This window comes from Phoxinus phoxinus (genome assembly GCF_949152265.1).
Source record: "Phoxinus phoxinus genome assembly, chromosome: 4".
NCBI classification, from domain to species: Eukaryota; Metazoa; Chordata; class Actinopteri; order Cypriniformes; family Leuciscidae; genus Phoxinus; species Phoxinus phoxinus.
The window spans coordinates 12,833,826-12,849,255 of record NC_136879.1 but is presented as its reverse complement, the minus strand read 5'-3'; the positions used below and the strand labels follow the sequence as shown (position 1 = coordinate 12,849,255).

The 15,430-nt window shown below is 44.9% G+C and overlaps 1 protein-coding gene and 1 long non-coding RNA gene across 2 annotated transcripts in view; one reads left to right on the top strand and one right to left on the bottom strand.

Moving 5' to 3' along the window:
• The window catches only part of LOC306997786 (cyclin-dependent kinase-like 1), a 110,519-nt gene that overhangs the window by 28,515 nt on the left and 66,574 nt on the right, over positions 1–15,430 (bottom strand). The window contains exon 9 of the mRNA XM_079611267.1: positions 14,711–14,863. Within this exon, the coding sequence (XP_079467393.1) occupies positions 14,711–14,863 (153 nt within the window). The remainder of the gene's footprint in view (positions 1–14,710; positions 14,864–15,430) is intronic.
• Positions 13,360–13,859, top strand: LOC306997787. Its single transcript, XR_013797448.1, has 3 exons — positions 13,360–13,435; positions 13,520–13,576; positions 13,778–13,859. It is a non-coding gene; the product is annotated as an uncharacterized lncRNA (long non-coding RNA).

The window sequence follows — 15,430 nt, the reverse complement described above, 5'->3', positions numbered from 1 at the left end:
AGCCATGCCAGGTATTTTCATAATAATAGATTATATTTATAATGTAATGCTAATGGATATAGACTTTATCATCGTGCAGAATACTATAAAAATAATATATTGTTAGTCAAATTTTTTAATCTGAAGCCCAATCAGATCACAGAAGGTTATTTAAAACAACCAGTCGTTAGTAATTATAATGCAGACAAAAGAAAAGCATATTTTATGCTTTTAGTACAAAGGGTTCATGAACTTGAGTTCAGTTTGGGTATGCCATTTCTGAGGATTTTTCAAAAGTGGGGTTGCAGCCTAACAGGTTAAAGAAGCGGGTCAAGTCTTCGAATTGTTGCTAACCTCTATATTGCTATGTTTTCTCCAGGTCATTTTAAATGGACAGCTTTGTCGCTGATGTGCCAACTGAGTGGCGGCTGTCTGAGCTGATAGAGAATTTTAAAGGTGAGCATTTTACTCTTACTACCCTTATATCATCTCTCTACACCTAAAAAAAAATATTTAATTGGGCTTAAATGTGTCGGTGCAAGATTCTGTGAAAGTCACAACTTCTTCAACAGTGGAGTATGCATATCTATATAACCCTTATAGTTAAAAGATACTTGTGCCTTGTCTTTAAGCTGTTTTGCATAAGAATAGGCCAGATATTCACCTTTGCATTAATGTCATTACACTTTAATGAAAAAAAAAAGATGGACAGTAGTATAGACTGTCATTCACACTAAATGGGCAATGCTGCAAAATAACCACATTAGTTAACTAGGTAATTGGGCCACGTTAAAAAACACAACATTCCCTTAAAAGTGATTATTTTTTAGCTTTATAATCAAAGAGTGTCTGGTGAGTGGTTCACAATTGTCTCGACTTATTAGTAATACTCATGTTGTCTTGTTTTCTGTCTTTCAGATGAAGACATGGATGAGGAGGCATTTCTTCTCTTAGATGAGGACACTATCAAAAATCTTGTCCCCAAAGTTTGTCCCAGGCTTAAATTCCTAAAGCTCTCCAGAGACTTTAAAGGAGAATTACGGCGAAAAATGAACCTAGAGGTAATTAACACATGGTTACCGAGTCGACCGTTCTTTGGGATTTGTTTTCATGATAATCGAATGTAAAGAGTTTTATCTCTAAAAACTGATTAGCTTATAACGCTATATTGAATATAAGTAAAAAGAAATCGTTAGTTAATACCACTAACAAGGCTCAAAATAGCCTAACACTAACACGGTAGCATAATGAGGGTCCCTACATGCAAACCGAAGCATTGAGAACTTTGTAAGTGTACAGACAGTTTAAGAAGAAGATACTTTATAAAGACAGTACATTATGCGTATACAGGCAGGAGCCATCTTGGAAAACAGACTCGACCAGTCGAGCCATGAACGCCGTGCTAAGACAGCTGAACTGTGACTTTAACCTATAGACCAGCTCACGTAGCACGGCGTTCGTGGCTCGACTGGTATGTACTGTCTTTATAAAGTATCTTCTTTTTAAACTGTCTTTACACTTACACAGTTCTCAATGCTTCGGTTTGCATGTAGGGACCCTCATTATGCTACCGTGTTAGGCTATTTTGAGCCTTGTTAGTGGTATTAACTAACAATTTATTTTATATATACTAGCGTTATAAGCTAATCAGTTTTTAGAGATAAAACTCTTTACATTCGATTATCATGAAAACAAATCCCAGAGAACGGTCGACTCGGTAACCATGTGTTATTAACCCCAGGTTCATTTTTCGCCGGAATTGTCCTTTAAAGGACAAGTTCGGTATTTTACACTTAAAGCCCTGTTTTCAGATCTTTTCTGATGAAATAGAACGGTTAAGATTGAAATTTGGACACAAGCTGCTGTCCCGAGAATTTTTGGTTTCTGTGGTAGCACCCCCACCTCCACAATGGCTGCATAGGTGCACTGGAACAATCCTACGATTAACTACGATAAAACCTGTTGAAAAGCATCTTTTGCAGCGATTTTTGTATGAGCATATCTGTGAACACCCCTGACCACTCGGTAAGTTTCACGTCTTTGTAATCTTAACTCTTTTATTTCATCAGAAACAGTTCTGATCTCTTCTGATCTCTTCAAAGAGACTTTTGACTCTCTTGGTTTAGTACAGTTGATACACTCAACAACCAGGATGAATCAAAAAGACATTGACCGATCCACTTTATTGGACTTAATTTTAACTAATGCCTCCCATAGATATTCAGCATCAGGTGTTTTTTGCAATGATATTAGTGATCATAGTGCAGTTGTCTGTGTAAGAAGTTGTAAAATCACTAAAACTTCTCCGCGTTATATTTACAAAAGATTTTTTAAGCATTTTAACGATCAAGCTTTCCTACGTGATCTTTATAATAGCGATCTGGGTTTTGTTTCACACATACCAGAAGTTACCCTGGCTTGGGAATATTTTAATTCAATATTTACATCTATTTGTGACAAACACACTCCAATCAAAAAATAACCCATGGTTCAATGATATTCTCTCCATTAATATAAGACAGAGGAATGCAGCATGGGCTAAGGCTAAGAAATCAAATAATTCTTTAGAGTGGATAACGTATAGAGCATTACGAAATAAATGCACAAAACTAATTAAAAGTGCAAAACGCGATTATTACTTGTCTGCAATAAACGAAAATATAAATAATCCCACAAAGTTCTGGAAATTAGTAAAGTCTACTACAGTACCGAACTTGTCTTCTAAATTCCCAGATCATCTTAAAATTAATCAGAGTGTGGTAAAGGGCAAAGAAGTAATTGCAGATACTTTTAACAACTATTTTATTTCAGCGGGCTCTTTCATTGATTCCTTTAATTCGGGTGCTACTATCTGTAATGAAATTGCCGGACCTACTCATTTTAACTCTTCACAATTATTTAATTTTGTGCCAATTACTACTGCTCAGGTCCATAAAGCTCTATTAAAATTAGACATAAAAAAAAAAGGCAGGAATAGATAAAATTGAGCCCTATTTATTAAAATTGGCAGCTGATCTTGTAGCAGAGCCTATAGCGAATATATTTAATTTAAGCCTTGTCTCTAATATTATACCCAAAACGTGGAAAACTGCAATGGTCACTCCTTTATTAAAGGGCGGAGATCCTGAAGATCCAAATAATTACCGCCCCATATCTAGATTGCCAGATTTAGCAAAGATATTCGAATCATTAATAAATGATCAATTGAAACAATACCTCTCTGATAATAACATTCTTCATGATTATCAGTCAGGATTTAGATCCGGACATAGCTGCATTACTGGAGCCATGTCAGTGTCAAACGATATTATAACATCGTTAGACAGCAAAAAGTCATGTGCTGCTTTATTTGTTGATCTCTCAAAGGCTTTCGATTCCGTTGATCATAAAATATTGTTACAGAAACTCGCGTCTATAGGCCTCAGTGAAGCAGCATTGAATTGGTTTGAAAATTATCTTTTAGATCGTACACAGTGTGTTTCCGTGGAAAATTACAATTCCCCATTTCTTCACGTAAATATTGGGGTTCCTCAAGGATCTATTTTAGCCCCTCTCTTATTCTCTATTTATATTAACGACTTAGGTCATGGAATAGACTCTGCTAAACTACACCTGTATGCAGATGATACAATAATTTATTCTACTGCATTATCCTTAAACCAAGCAATGAAGCAACTTCAGGATGCTTTTCATATACTGCAACAATCACTGCTAAAGTTAAAATTGGTTTTAAATTCGAAAAAGACAAAATATATTATTTTTGGCCGAGGTCGCTCTAAATTAACTGATGAGATAATTACAAATTCAAAAGGTCAACCATTAGAAAGAGTAAGTTCCTATAAATATTTAGGCATATGGTTGGAGGAAAGATTGGCGTTTGACATGCATATCAACAAGTTGTTGAAGAAGCTTAGGCCAAAATTATATTTCTTTTATCGATTAAAATATTGTTTCCCCTACGAGGCCCGAAAGAAAATAATAGAGTGCTTTTTTAGCAATAATCGATTACGGTGATCTTTTATATATGCACGCAGCTACATCGCTATTAAAAAAAATAGATTCTGTGTATCATGCAGCCTTACGTTTTATCACCGGCGCAGAATCACGGACCCATCATTGTATTCTATATGCTTCCCTATCATGGTTACCTTTACATCAAAGGAGAAAGTTACATATGTATTTATTTATCGCAAAAGCCCTGTTAGGGAAATTACCTTTTTATATTTCAAATCTTCTTAATTATTACAAAAACACTTACTCTACTAGGTCAGTGTCTCATATTCAACTAAAAGTCCCAAGGGTATCGACAGAATTCGGCAAAGGCGCTTTTTCATTTTATGCTCCTTGGGCTTGGAATGAACTACAAAATGTCCTCAACTTAGATGTACTTCCAACCCTAAGCACTTTTAAATGTCTCTTACAAAATGTTTTAACAGACACTTGTAAATGTTACAATTGATTTGTTTTTTACTTTAGTTTTACGATTATTGTGCAATGTGGTGTTGTCTGACTGTTATTTTATATGTGAAACTTGATGTGCTGCTGTCTTGACCAGGTCTCACTGGAAGAAGAGATAGAAATATCTCAATGTGATCTCCTGGCTAAATAAAGGAAATAATAATAATAATAATCAGAAACAGAAAATCTGAAAACAGGGCTTTAAGTGTAAAATACCGAACTTGTCCTTTAAGCCTTAAATTCAATCCAGTTATTGAATGTTGTTGAATGTTTGAGTTGTTTATTTTTCTATTTTTTCTTTCCAATATTGTTATTACAGTCTGACCTAAAATAAATATGAAAATAAATATGTCCAAGTGTGTGTGTTTTTTTTTAAAATATATATATAGTTTAATTTAATGCAATAAAAATGTAAAAGTGCTTGAAGTGTGTAATATAATTTAAAACAAAGTTTTATTTTCTGAAATAAGGCATACTGGCATAGTAACCCAAGTTAGGTTATTTTTGACCCAACTCCTGGGTTAAAAAGGGACCAACTAATTTCTGGGTTATTTAAACCCAGATATTTGGGTTGTTCTTTTGACCCAGAAATTGGGTTATATTAACTACAATGTTGGGTTGTTTTAACCCAAAATTTGGGTCAGGTATTTAACCCAGAAGTTGGGTCAAAAAGAATAACCCAATTTTCTGGGTTGAAATAACCCAGAAATTAGTTGGTCCCTTTTTTAACCCAGGAGTTGGGTCAAAAATAACCCATTATGGGTTATTTTTGACCCAGGAGTTTTTAGAGTGTGTGTTTGACCCTGCCTGTTCTTTGGATTTCCCCTTAAATAAAGCTGCGTTTGGATTCTCCACCTTCGTGTCTCGGAGCAGTTCATGACAGAAGACTTCGCCCCAAAATGAATCCAGCAGTTGTTAGCAACCAGGCCCTGAGGAAGTTCCTTTCTTCTGTGTTCCAAGATGGCCAGCCTATTGAGAGGTATGTGAGGGACTTTTTGTCTTGCTGTCATCTGGGAACGTTGGATGACACCCAGCTCATGGACCTGTTTTTGAGCGGGCTGGATGATGACGTTGCTCAATTTATGCCGGAGGACTATAGAGCTGGTAAGTCCCGCCCCCTCCGCTAACCCCGCTGGACCTCAAAGTTGAGAAAGCGTCAATGCAAGTGAATGGGAGAAAATAATTATTTTCTGGTCCCGTTCGAATTGTGCCATGAATGTGAACATATGTTGTCTGTGAATTTTTTATATAATCTTTCGTGTGAAGAATGCGACAATTTAGCGGGTAGAAGTTTGAGACGGGTATACTTGTGTGAGAGCACTTTGTGGACTACAACTCTTCGCTGCTGTCGACGCGTTTGAAACGTCAGCACCACTAGCTCACGGCTCTAGCTCACGGATCCCGCTAGACATGGCTGTCTTTGGTGCACTTCACCGCCTTCTTTCAGGGAGAGGACAAAATCGTTGAGGTTGGCGAAAACCACGGGTAAGTCAACTTTATGCGGTGACGTCACATAGGCGACATGTAGTCTTTCTCGTTATGTCTTTTCCACAACTGCTAGCCGACGAATCATACCATATACTGTCAAACTTGTAACATGAAAGATTATATAAAAAATTCACAGACAACATATGTTCACATTCATGGCACAATTCGAACGGGACCAGAAAATAATTATTTTCTCCCATTCACTTGCATTGACGGTTTTTCAACTTTGAGGTCCAGCGGGGTTTTACGGAGGGGGCGGGACTTACCAGCTCTATACCGGCTGGACCCTCGAAGGGTATGTCGACCTGGCCCTCTCCTTGAGTGGTACGGCATTTATTGTGGGCTTGGCTGATGAACCACCCTGTAAGCTCACAGTACCCCCAGAGCCCTCACCGCTGGTCAGTCCAGGGTCTTCACAGCTCCACGTCCAGTCTCGCCCGCCTGGCCTGGGAATCGTCTCGTCTTTCCAACCATCAAGCCAGCCACTGGATCGGTCTATGGACGTACAGGACCGGTTTCCAGCGTGGCTGATTCCCCGCTTATGTCTGCACGCGCTGCCAAGAGGGCCATTGTTCTAGGGTTTAGTCCTGCCGAGCCAGAGCCAGAGCTTCACGTCAGTCCTGCCGAGCCAGAGCCAGAGCTTCACGTCAGTCCTGCCGAGCCAGAGCCAGAGCTTCACGTCAGTCCTGCCGAGCCAGAGCCAGAGCTTCACGTCAGTCCTGCCGAGCCAGAGCCAGAGCTTCACGTCAGTCCTGCCGGGCCAGAGCCAGAGCTTCACGTCAGTCCTGCCGAGCCTTTGTCTCTGGACAAAATGGCCGCCGCCACGTCGCCTGAGCCCTTGGACAAAATGGCCGCCGCCACGTCGCCTGAGCCCTTGGACAAAATGGCCGCCGCCACGTCGCCTGAGCCCTTGGACCAGAGGGCCGCCACCGAGCCAGTGTCTCCGGACAAGATGGCCGCCGCCACGTTGCCTGAGCCCTCGGACCCAAGGGTCGTCGCCACGTTTCCTGTTCCTGAGACTGTGCCTGTTCCAGAGACTGAGCTTCACGTCACGTCAGCCGATCCAGAGTCTCGTCCCGCCGAGACTGAATCTGTGCTTGAGCCTGAACCTGAATCTGTTCCTCTTCCTCTTTCTGAGCCTGTGTCTTCGGACAAGATGGCCGACTCCACGCCTGTGTCTTCGGACAAGATGGCCGACTCCACGCCTGTGTCTTCGGACAAGATGGCCGACTCCACGCCTGTGTCTTCGGACAAGATGGCCGACTCCACGCCTGTGTCTTCGGACAAGATGGCCGACTCCACGCCTGTGTGTTCGGACAAGATGGCCGACTCCGCGCCTGTGTCTTCGGACAAGATGGCCACCGCATCCCCGGAGCCTGTTCCTGAGCCGGTGTCTGTCGCTGTTCCTGAGCCGGTGTCTGTCGCTGTTCCTGAGCCGGTGTCTGTCGCTGTTCCTGAGCCGGTGTCTGTCGCTGTTCCTGAGCCGGTGTCTGTCGCTGTTCCTGAGCCGGTGTCTGTCGCTGTTCCTGAGCCGGTGTCTGTCGCTGTTCCTGAGCCGGTGTCTGTCGCTGTTCCTGAGCCGGTGTCTGTCGCTGTTCCTGAGCCGGTGTCTGTCGCTGTTCCTGAGCCGGTGTCTGTCGCTGTTCCTGAGCCGGTGTCTGTCGCTGTTCCTGAGCCGGTGTCTGTCGCTGTTCCTGAGCCGGTGTCTGTCGCTGTTCCTGAGCCGGTGTCTGTCGCTGTTCCTGAGCCGGTGTCTGTCGCTGTTCCTGAGCCGGTGTCTGTCGCTGTTCCTGAGCCGGTGTCTGTCGCTGTTCCTGAGCCGGTGTCTGTCGCTGTTCCTGAGCCGGTGTCTGTCGCTGTTCCTGAGCCGGTGTCTGTCGCTGTTCCTGAGCCGGTGTCTGTCGCTGTTCCTGAGCCGGTGTCTGTCGCTGTTCCTGAGCCGGTGTCTGTCGCTGTTCCTGAGCCGGTGTCTGTCGCTGTTCCTGAGCCGGTGTCTGTCGCTGTTCCTGAGCCGGTGTCTGTCGCTGTTCCTGAGCCGGTGTCTGTCGCTGTTCCTGAGCCGGTGTCTGTCGCTGTTCCTGAGCCGGTGTCTGTCGCTGTTCCTGAGCCGGTGTCTGTCGCTGTTCCTGTTCCTGAGCCGGTGTCTGTCGCTGTTCCTGTTCCTGAGCCGGTGTCTGTCGCTGTTCCTGTTCCTGAGCCGGTGTCTGTCGCTGTTCCTGTTCCTGAGCCGGTGTCTGTCGCTGTTCCTGTTCCTGAGCCGGTGTCTGTCGCTGTTCCTGTTCCTGAGCCGGTGTCTGTCGCTGTTCCTGTTCCTGAGCCGGTGTCTGTCGCTGTTCCTGTTCCTGAGCCGGTGTCTGTCGCTGTTCCTGTTCCTGAGCCGGTGTCTGTCGCTGTTCCTGTTCCTGAGCCGGTGTCTGTCGCTGTTCCTGTTCCTGAGCCGGTGTCTGTCGCTGTTCCTGTTCCTGAGCCGGTGTCTGTCGCTGTTCCTGTTCCTGAGCCGGTGTCTGTCGCTGTTCCTGTTCCTGAGCCGGTGTCTGTCGCTGTTCCTGTTCCTGAGCCGGTGTCTGTCGCTGTTCCTGTTCCTGAGCCGGTGTCTGTCGCTGTTCCTGTTCCTGAGCCGGTGTCTGTCGCTGTTCCTGTTCCTGAGCCGGTGTCTGTCGCTGTTCCTGTTCCTGAGCCGGTGTCTGTCGCTGTTCCTGTTCCTGAGCCGGTGTCTGTCGCTGTTCCTGTTCCTGAGCCGGTGTCTGTCGCTGTTCCTGTTCCTGAGCCGGTGTCTGTCGCTGTTCCTGTTCCTGAGCCGGTGTCTGTCGCTGTTCCTGTTCCTGAGCCGGTGTCTGTCGCTGTTCCTGTTCCTGAGCCGGTGTCTGTCGCTGTTCCTGTTCCTGAGCCGGTGTCTGTCGCTGTTCCTGTTCCTGAGCCGGTGTCTGTCGCTGTTCCTGTTCCTGAGCCGGTGTCTGTCGCTGTTCCTGTTCCTGAGCCGGTGTCTGTCGCTGTTCCTGTTCCTGAGCCGGTGTCTGTCGCTGTTCCTGTTCCTGAGCCGGTGTCTGTCGCTGTTCCTGTTCCTGAGCCGGTGTCTGTCGCTGTCCCTGTTCCTGAGCCGGTGTCTGTCGCTGTTCCTGTTCCTGAGCCGGTGTCTGTCCCTGTTCCTGTTCCTGAGCCGGTGTCTGTCCCTGTTCCGTGGTCTCCCGAGGGGTCGTTTCCGCCCCGACCGCCTGAGGGATCTTCACCGCCGTGGCCACCCGAGGGGTCTTCACCGCCGTGGCCGCCCGAAGGTCCTACTGCTCCGCCGTGGTCACGTCCTGCTCCGCCCTGGTCGCCTGCACAGCCGGCTCTGCCCTGGTCGCCTGCACAGCCTGCTCCGCCCTGGTCGCCTGCACAGCCTGCTCCAGGCCCTCTTCCGCTCCACGGGCCTGGCCCTCCATCCCGCCCCCGGGTCCGCCTCCGCTCCACCTCCCTCCTGGACAGTTTTTGGAGCGTCTGGAATCCGCTCCTTAAAGGGGGGGCTATGTAACGGTCACCAGCTGGAGTGCCCTTGAGAGCCACCTGAGGGCACTCCACATCAAGACTATTATCATTCACTCACAGACTACATCTCCCATCATTCTCTGCCCGGATTCATCATCACTTGTCACTGATCACATTCACCTGTACCTCATTCACTGATTGCATTTCACCTGTGTCTCATCCTGTTAGTCTGTCTATTTATACCTTGTTCATTCATTCACTCTCAATGAGCCGCGGTGCAGCGGCAGATTACGCAATAGAGAGAATAAACTGACACTTTTCAAAGTCTGCGATTGTAGCGCCTCTTAGCGGTCAAAGGCAGCAAATACACACCCACAATTTTACCGCCGCGGGAACAGCGGCGATAAAAGTATTATTCTGGTTGAGTACCAACTGTACATCCTAAGCCTGCTGGTTAGTTTCAAATTTATTTGTTGTTTGTATCAGCGGTATGCAGTGACACACATTTGTTTTTTGGCCACTTAAAATGTGTACAAATTAACCAATTTACTCATGGAACCACATTAAGATTATTTTGACCCCTCTCCACAAAATAGTGGATTTGTTACGAAACTGCTCCGAGACTAGAAGGTGAGATCCAAATGCAGCTTTATTATATGGGGCAATCCAGACATGTAATCCAAAGAACAGGCAAGAGGTCAAAGCACAGGTAGGCAGTCCAAACAAAGAAACAAACAAAACAGGCAGGGGTCAGAGGCAAAAGAGTAGGCTAATCCACGGAACAGGCAAGAAATCCAAAAAAAAAACAAAAGACATGAAACCAGGGAAAACGCTCGGAAATGCAGTGTAATAACATACAAAACTTCACAGTGAGTGAATGAGTGAAAAAGATATAAATAGGCTGAGACTAACTGGGTAATGAGACACAGGTGAATGCAATCAGTGATGATGAGTCCGGGCAGTGAGTTATGGGAAACGTAGTTTGTGAGGGAGTGAATAATAGTCTGATGTGGAGTGCCCTCTGGTGGTTCTCAAGGGCACTCCAGCTGGTGACCGTTACAAAGCCCCCCCTTTAAGGAGCTGATTCCAGACGCTCCTCAGAAAACAGTGCAGGAGGGTGGTGGAGCGGAGGCGGACCCGGGGGCGGGATGGAGGGCCAGGCCCGTGGAGTGGAAGAGGACCTGGAGATTGAGGCGGAGCAGGCAACCAGGGCGGAGCAGGCTGTGCAGGCTCACCAGGGCGGAGGAGACGACCCTTCAGGCGGCCAGGGAGGAGACGACCCTTCAGGCGGCCAGGGAGGAGACGACCCTTCAGGCGGCCAGGGAGGAGACGACCCTTCAGGCGGCCAGGGAGGAGACGACCCTTCAGGCGGCCAGGGAGGAGACGACCCTTCAGGCGGCCAGGGAGGAGACGACCCTTCAGGCGGCCAGGGAGGAGACGACCCTTCAGGCGGCCAGGGAGGAGACGACCCTTCAGGCGGCCAGGGAGGAGACGACCCTTCAGGCGGCCAGGGAGGAGACGACCCTTCAGGCGGCCAGGGAGGAGACGACCCTTCAGGCGGCCAGGGAGGAGACGACCCTTCAGGCGGCCAGGGAGGAGACGACCCTTCAGGCGGCCAGGGAGGAGACGACCCTTCAGGCGGCCAGGGAGGAGACGACCCTTCAGGCGGCCAGGGAGGAGACGACCCTTCAGGCGGCCAGGGAGGAGACGCCCCTTCCGGCCGCCAGGGAGGAGACGCCCCTTCCGGCCGCCAGGGAGGAGACGACGATTCAGGAGACCATGACGTCGCGGCCTCCATGGTCCTATCAAGGGACCTCCTGCCCCACCAAAAAATTTCCTATGGGGTTATGGGCAGAACAGACACCACGGGCTCAGGAACAGACACCACGGGCTCAGGAACAGACACCACGGGCTCAGGAACAGACACCACGGGCTCAGGAACAGACACCACGGGCTCAGGAACAGACACCACGGGCTCAGGAACAGACACCACGGGCTCAGGAACAGACACCACGGGCTCAGGAACAGACACCACGGGCTCAGGAACAGACACCACGGGCTCAGGAACAGACACCACGGGCTCAGGAACAGACACCACGGGCTCAGGAACAGACACCACGGGCTCAGGAACAGACACCACGGGCTCAGGAACAGACACCACGGGCTCAGGAACAGACACCACGGGCTCAGGAACAGACACCACGGGCTCAGGAACAGACACCACGGGCTCAGGAACAGACACCACGGGCTCAGGAACAGACACCACGGGCTCAGGAACAGACACCTCGGCGGCGGCCATCCGGTCTGGAGACACCCGCTCGGCAGACGTGACGTGAACGGTCTCTGGCTCGGCAGACGTGACGTGAACGGTCTCTGGCTCGGCAGACGTGACGTGAACGGTCTCTGGATCGGCAGACGTGACGTGGAGCGTAGGCTCGGCAGGTACTGTCAGTTTGCAGGACTCCTCTGCAAAACCCACAGTAAGAGTTGATCCGGCCAGCAAAAGAGCATGGACAATATAAGGTTGAAGATTCCAGTTAGGGTGATGAAGTGGCATAAGGGAGCTCAACGGCTCGGATAGTCCTCCACAGAAAAATACAATTAAACATAACTCGTCCATACAGGTCAAGTGAGCCAGCTCCAAAAAGTCCATGATGTATTCCTCTATGGGCCTCTCTCCCTGATGGAGACACATCATCTGTGCTGCTGGATTCATCTTTGGTCGGTCGTCGCTGCTGGATCTTGGTGTGGCGAAGTTTTCTGTTACGAAACTGCTCCGAGACTAGAAGGTGAGATCCAAATGCAGCTTTATTATATTTGAGGCAATGCAGACATGTAATCCAAAGAACAGGCAAGAGGTCAAAGCACAGGTAGGCAGTCCAAACAAAGAAACAAACAAAACAGGCAGGGGTCAGAAGAAAAAGAGTAATCCACGGAACAGGCAAGAAATCCAAAAAACCAAGAGACATGAAACCAGGGAAAACGCTCGGAAATAGGGCTGTCACTTTTTATTCGATATTCGAATATGCATTCGAACATGACATGAAATATCCGTAATCGAACTACAAATAAACTATCTGTTTTTTTTCTATGATTAGACCGTTTGTTTTTTTATTTTAAAAAAGCGTGTTATTTTGAAAGCGTGTTACAGACTGTATGTTATAGTCAGATATGACGGCACGCTGCAACACGTATATCACCGCAGATGATCTATTCATCAAGCGGCAAGCCAACGTGCAAACTATCGCAAATCAAAGTGGAAGTAAGTTGCAGACGCTTTAACACACAATAATAATAATCTTCATTTAAAGTAAAGAAACTAAATTATCTTACCAGGGCTGCCGCTCTTATTGCAGTCTTTGATTTTGAAATGTTAGCTGATGATCAATAAAATGCAGCTCATATCTGTTGCTTTCGGTGACATTAAATCCATTAAATCTGCATATAGCGCGGGAATTGAAGATCAGATTTATATCCGTTTTGCAAAAACACATTTAGGCCTATGTGACCAGATGTAAATGGAATCGTTTTGATAAATCAGATAGCTATCCGATCTGAGAAAACGCATGAAGTGGCCAGGTGTAAACAGCCCCAGAAACTATTATTTTATTAATTATTTAATAGAAAAAAAATATTTTTATTATATAGAAAGATATTTTGCATTACCATTATAAGATTAGGGGGAGGAAATGCAAATTAGCGTTGAAAATTACATAAAAACAAATTCTTCATGATCCTGAAAACAAGACATTATATATTTAAATTTAACTTAAACTTAAATTTAAACAAATTCCTTTAAATAAAATATTAATAATTTCTTATTTCTTTGTTTTTTGTATGTGGCCAAGTAGTATAAAGATACATGGTTTCTATTTTGTTAAAAATGTTCGTGGCCCCTTTAAGAAATCTCTCTCTTCTCGCGATATGATTCACTAGTGTTGGATGCGTGCGCGCGACCAGAGAAGCCATTTCAGAGTACAGAAGAGCTTCATGTTGTTGTGCGTGCATCGATCTGATTTACTGGTTTAAACTATCGTCTTTCTGGGTAAATATTACTCCAATATCTTTAATATGCACATATGTTGTGAAGCGGAGTTTAAAGAACATTTTATGTGTACATTGCTTGTAGATTTATTTGGAGCACATGTGTGACGAGTGAACCTCGTGGTGATTGGTAAAGGATTGGGTATGTACTTTTCATGATTTATGTGGTAAAATACTGATGCCATGTTTATTTGATAAATCTGTTAATGAGTTTAAGCTATATTCTGTGATTATACAGTATAACTGTATGGCTTAATGCATATTTCTGGTACTGCATGACGAGTAATATGTGAAACGTGGGTTGTGGCTTTGTTAATGTGCTTTTATTTCTTTTGTACCTCAGCCACTGCCGTATTCCAGTTTGTTATTGTATTTCAATTAGATCTAACACATTTTTGGTTTGGAGAAATATATTTAAATCTGACCTGCTGCAGTGCAGATTACGCCGTATTTCAGTTTGGATTAACGTTAAGTATTCTGTGGATTTGTGCATTGATCCACTGGTTAAGCTTGAGGTTTTCCGTGACATTATGTCATCTTCAAATTTATTTTAAACTGTTTTCAAAACTTTAGTTTTTTGTTTAATTAGTGAAATCTGATTGTGAAAATCTAAATTGTGAAATCTAATCTTTTCAAACAAGGCAAACCTTTGACTTAATTAGACTGTTATCTGTCTAATTGTGCTCCCATTGACCGCTGTCATTTATTTTAAACAGCAGTCAGAATAAAACCCCAATTTAAAACACATAGCTTGCTTCCGGTGTGTATTTCTTCCATTACACCCGGTTACATGTAAATGAACACTTAATGGATTTTTTTCTCTCTATTGAATGAATGCCAATTAATGGGTTAATGAACAAGTATAAAATGCCATGCATTTGTTTTCCCTTGTGCTAAACTATGCTCACAGTAGTTGATATGCAGTGCATGTTTTTATACTATACTATATACTATACACTATACAGGTATTTTTATAGAGTGCATGACATTTAACATCAATAAATGTTTCCATATTTCAAGCACATTTGATGTGTCAAATTTAAGCTCAAACTAGTTGCAAGCTGTACTAGCCTGATCATCAGTGTCTTTGAACCTTAGGACATTAAACCAATGTTTGTGCAAGGACATTTTTCTCCTTGTAAACCTAAAGACTTCACAAGTTCATAATTTGGAATCAACATATTTTTTTAATTACTTTTTTTTACTTTTTTGAGTTTGAGAATATATTTTTAATTTCTTCCCATCAACATTATCTTTCTTTACTGTAGATTCCTACCCCAGGAGGTCTGCGTCTTATGCCTTTCTCATAGCGTCTTCCGAGACGATCATTTTCTCTGCCCCATCCCGTTCCCCCATCCTCCTGGAAGTATGGCAGCTCTAAAAGCTCTTCACAGGACAACCTGCCAGAGGGCTCCATTACTAGGCAGGACTACAAAGACACAAACACACATACACATTTAACTTGTAAGTCTTCTGAACCCATATTATAATGTTCAAAATCAAATCACATCATTCTAAGTATTAGCTCTTAACAGACACAAAATGCAATTAAAATGTCTGTCCAACATGAACGGGGTCCTTACATGACAACAAGATGCGTTTAGCAACTTAGCCATTGTTTAAATAGTGTTATACTATTATAACAAACTCGTACTTCAATGAGTAAAGGTTTACTATAAATCTGAAAGTCTTTTTGGGGGAGGGATCTACATACCGACTTATCACAATCAGGCCCCGTTTACACGTACATGGTTATTTTGAAAAACGGAGACATTTCCCTGAATTCTCCTCTGAAAACGATTCTTTCTAAAAACTCCGGCCAGAGTGGAGATTTTGGAAAACTCCGTTTGCATGTAAACGGAGAAAAACAGAGTTTTAGGCAGCAACGTCACAGTATGTGATTATTTTCGGGATTCTGGTTGGCTAACATGGGCTTGAGCTTCTCGTTACACTGCCACTTACAGGTTTGGCATGCTCTTGACGGCATATACACGGG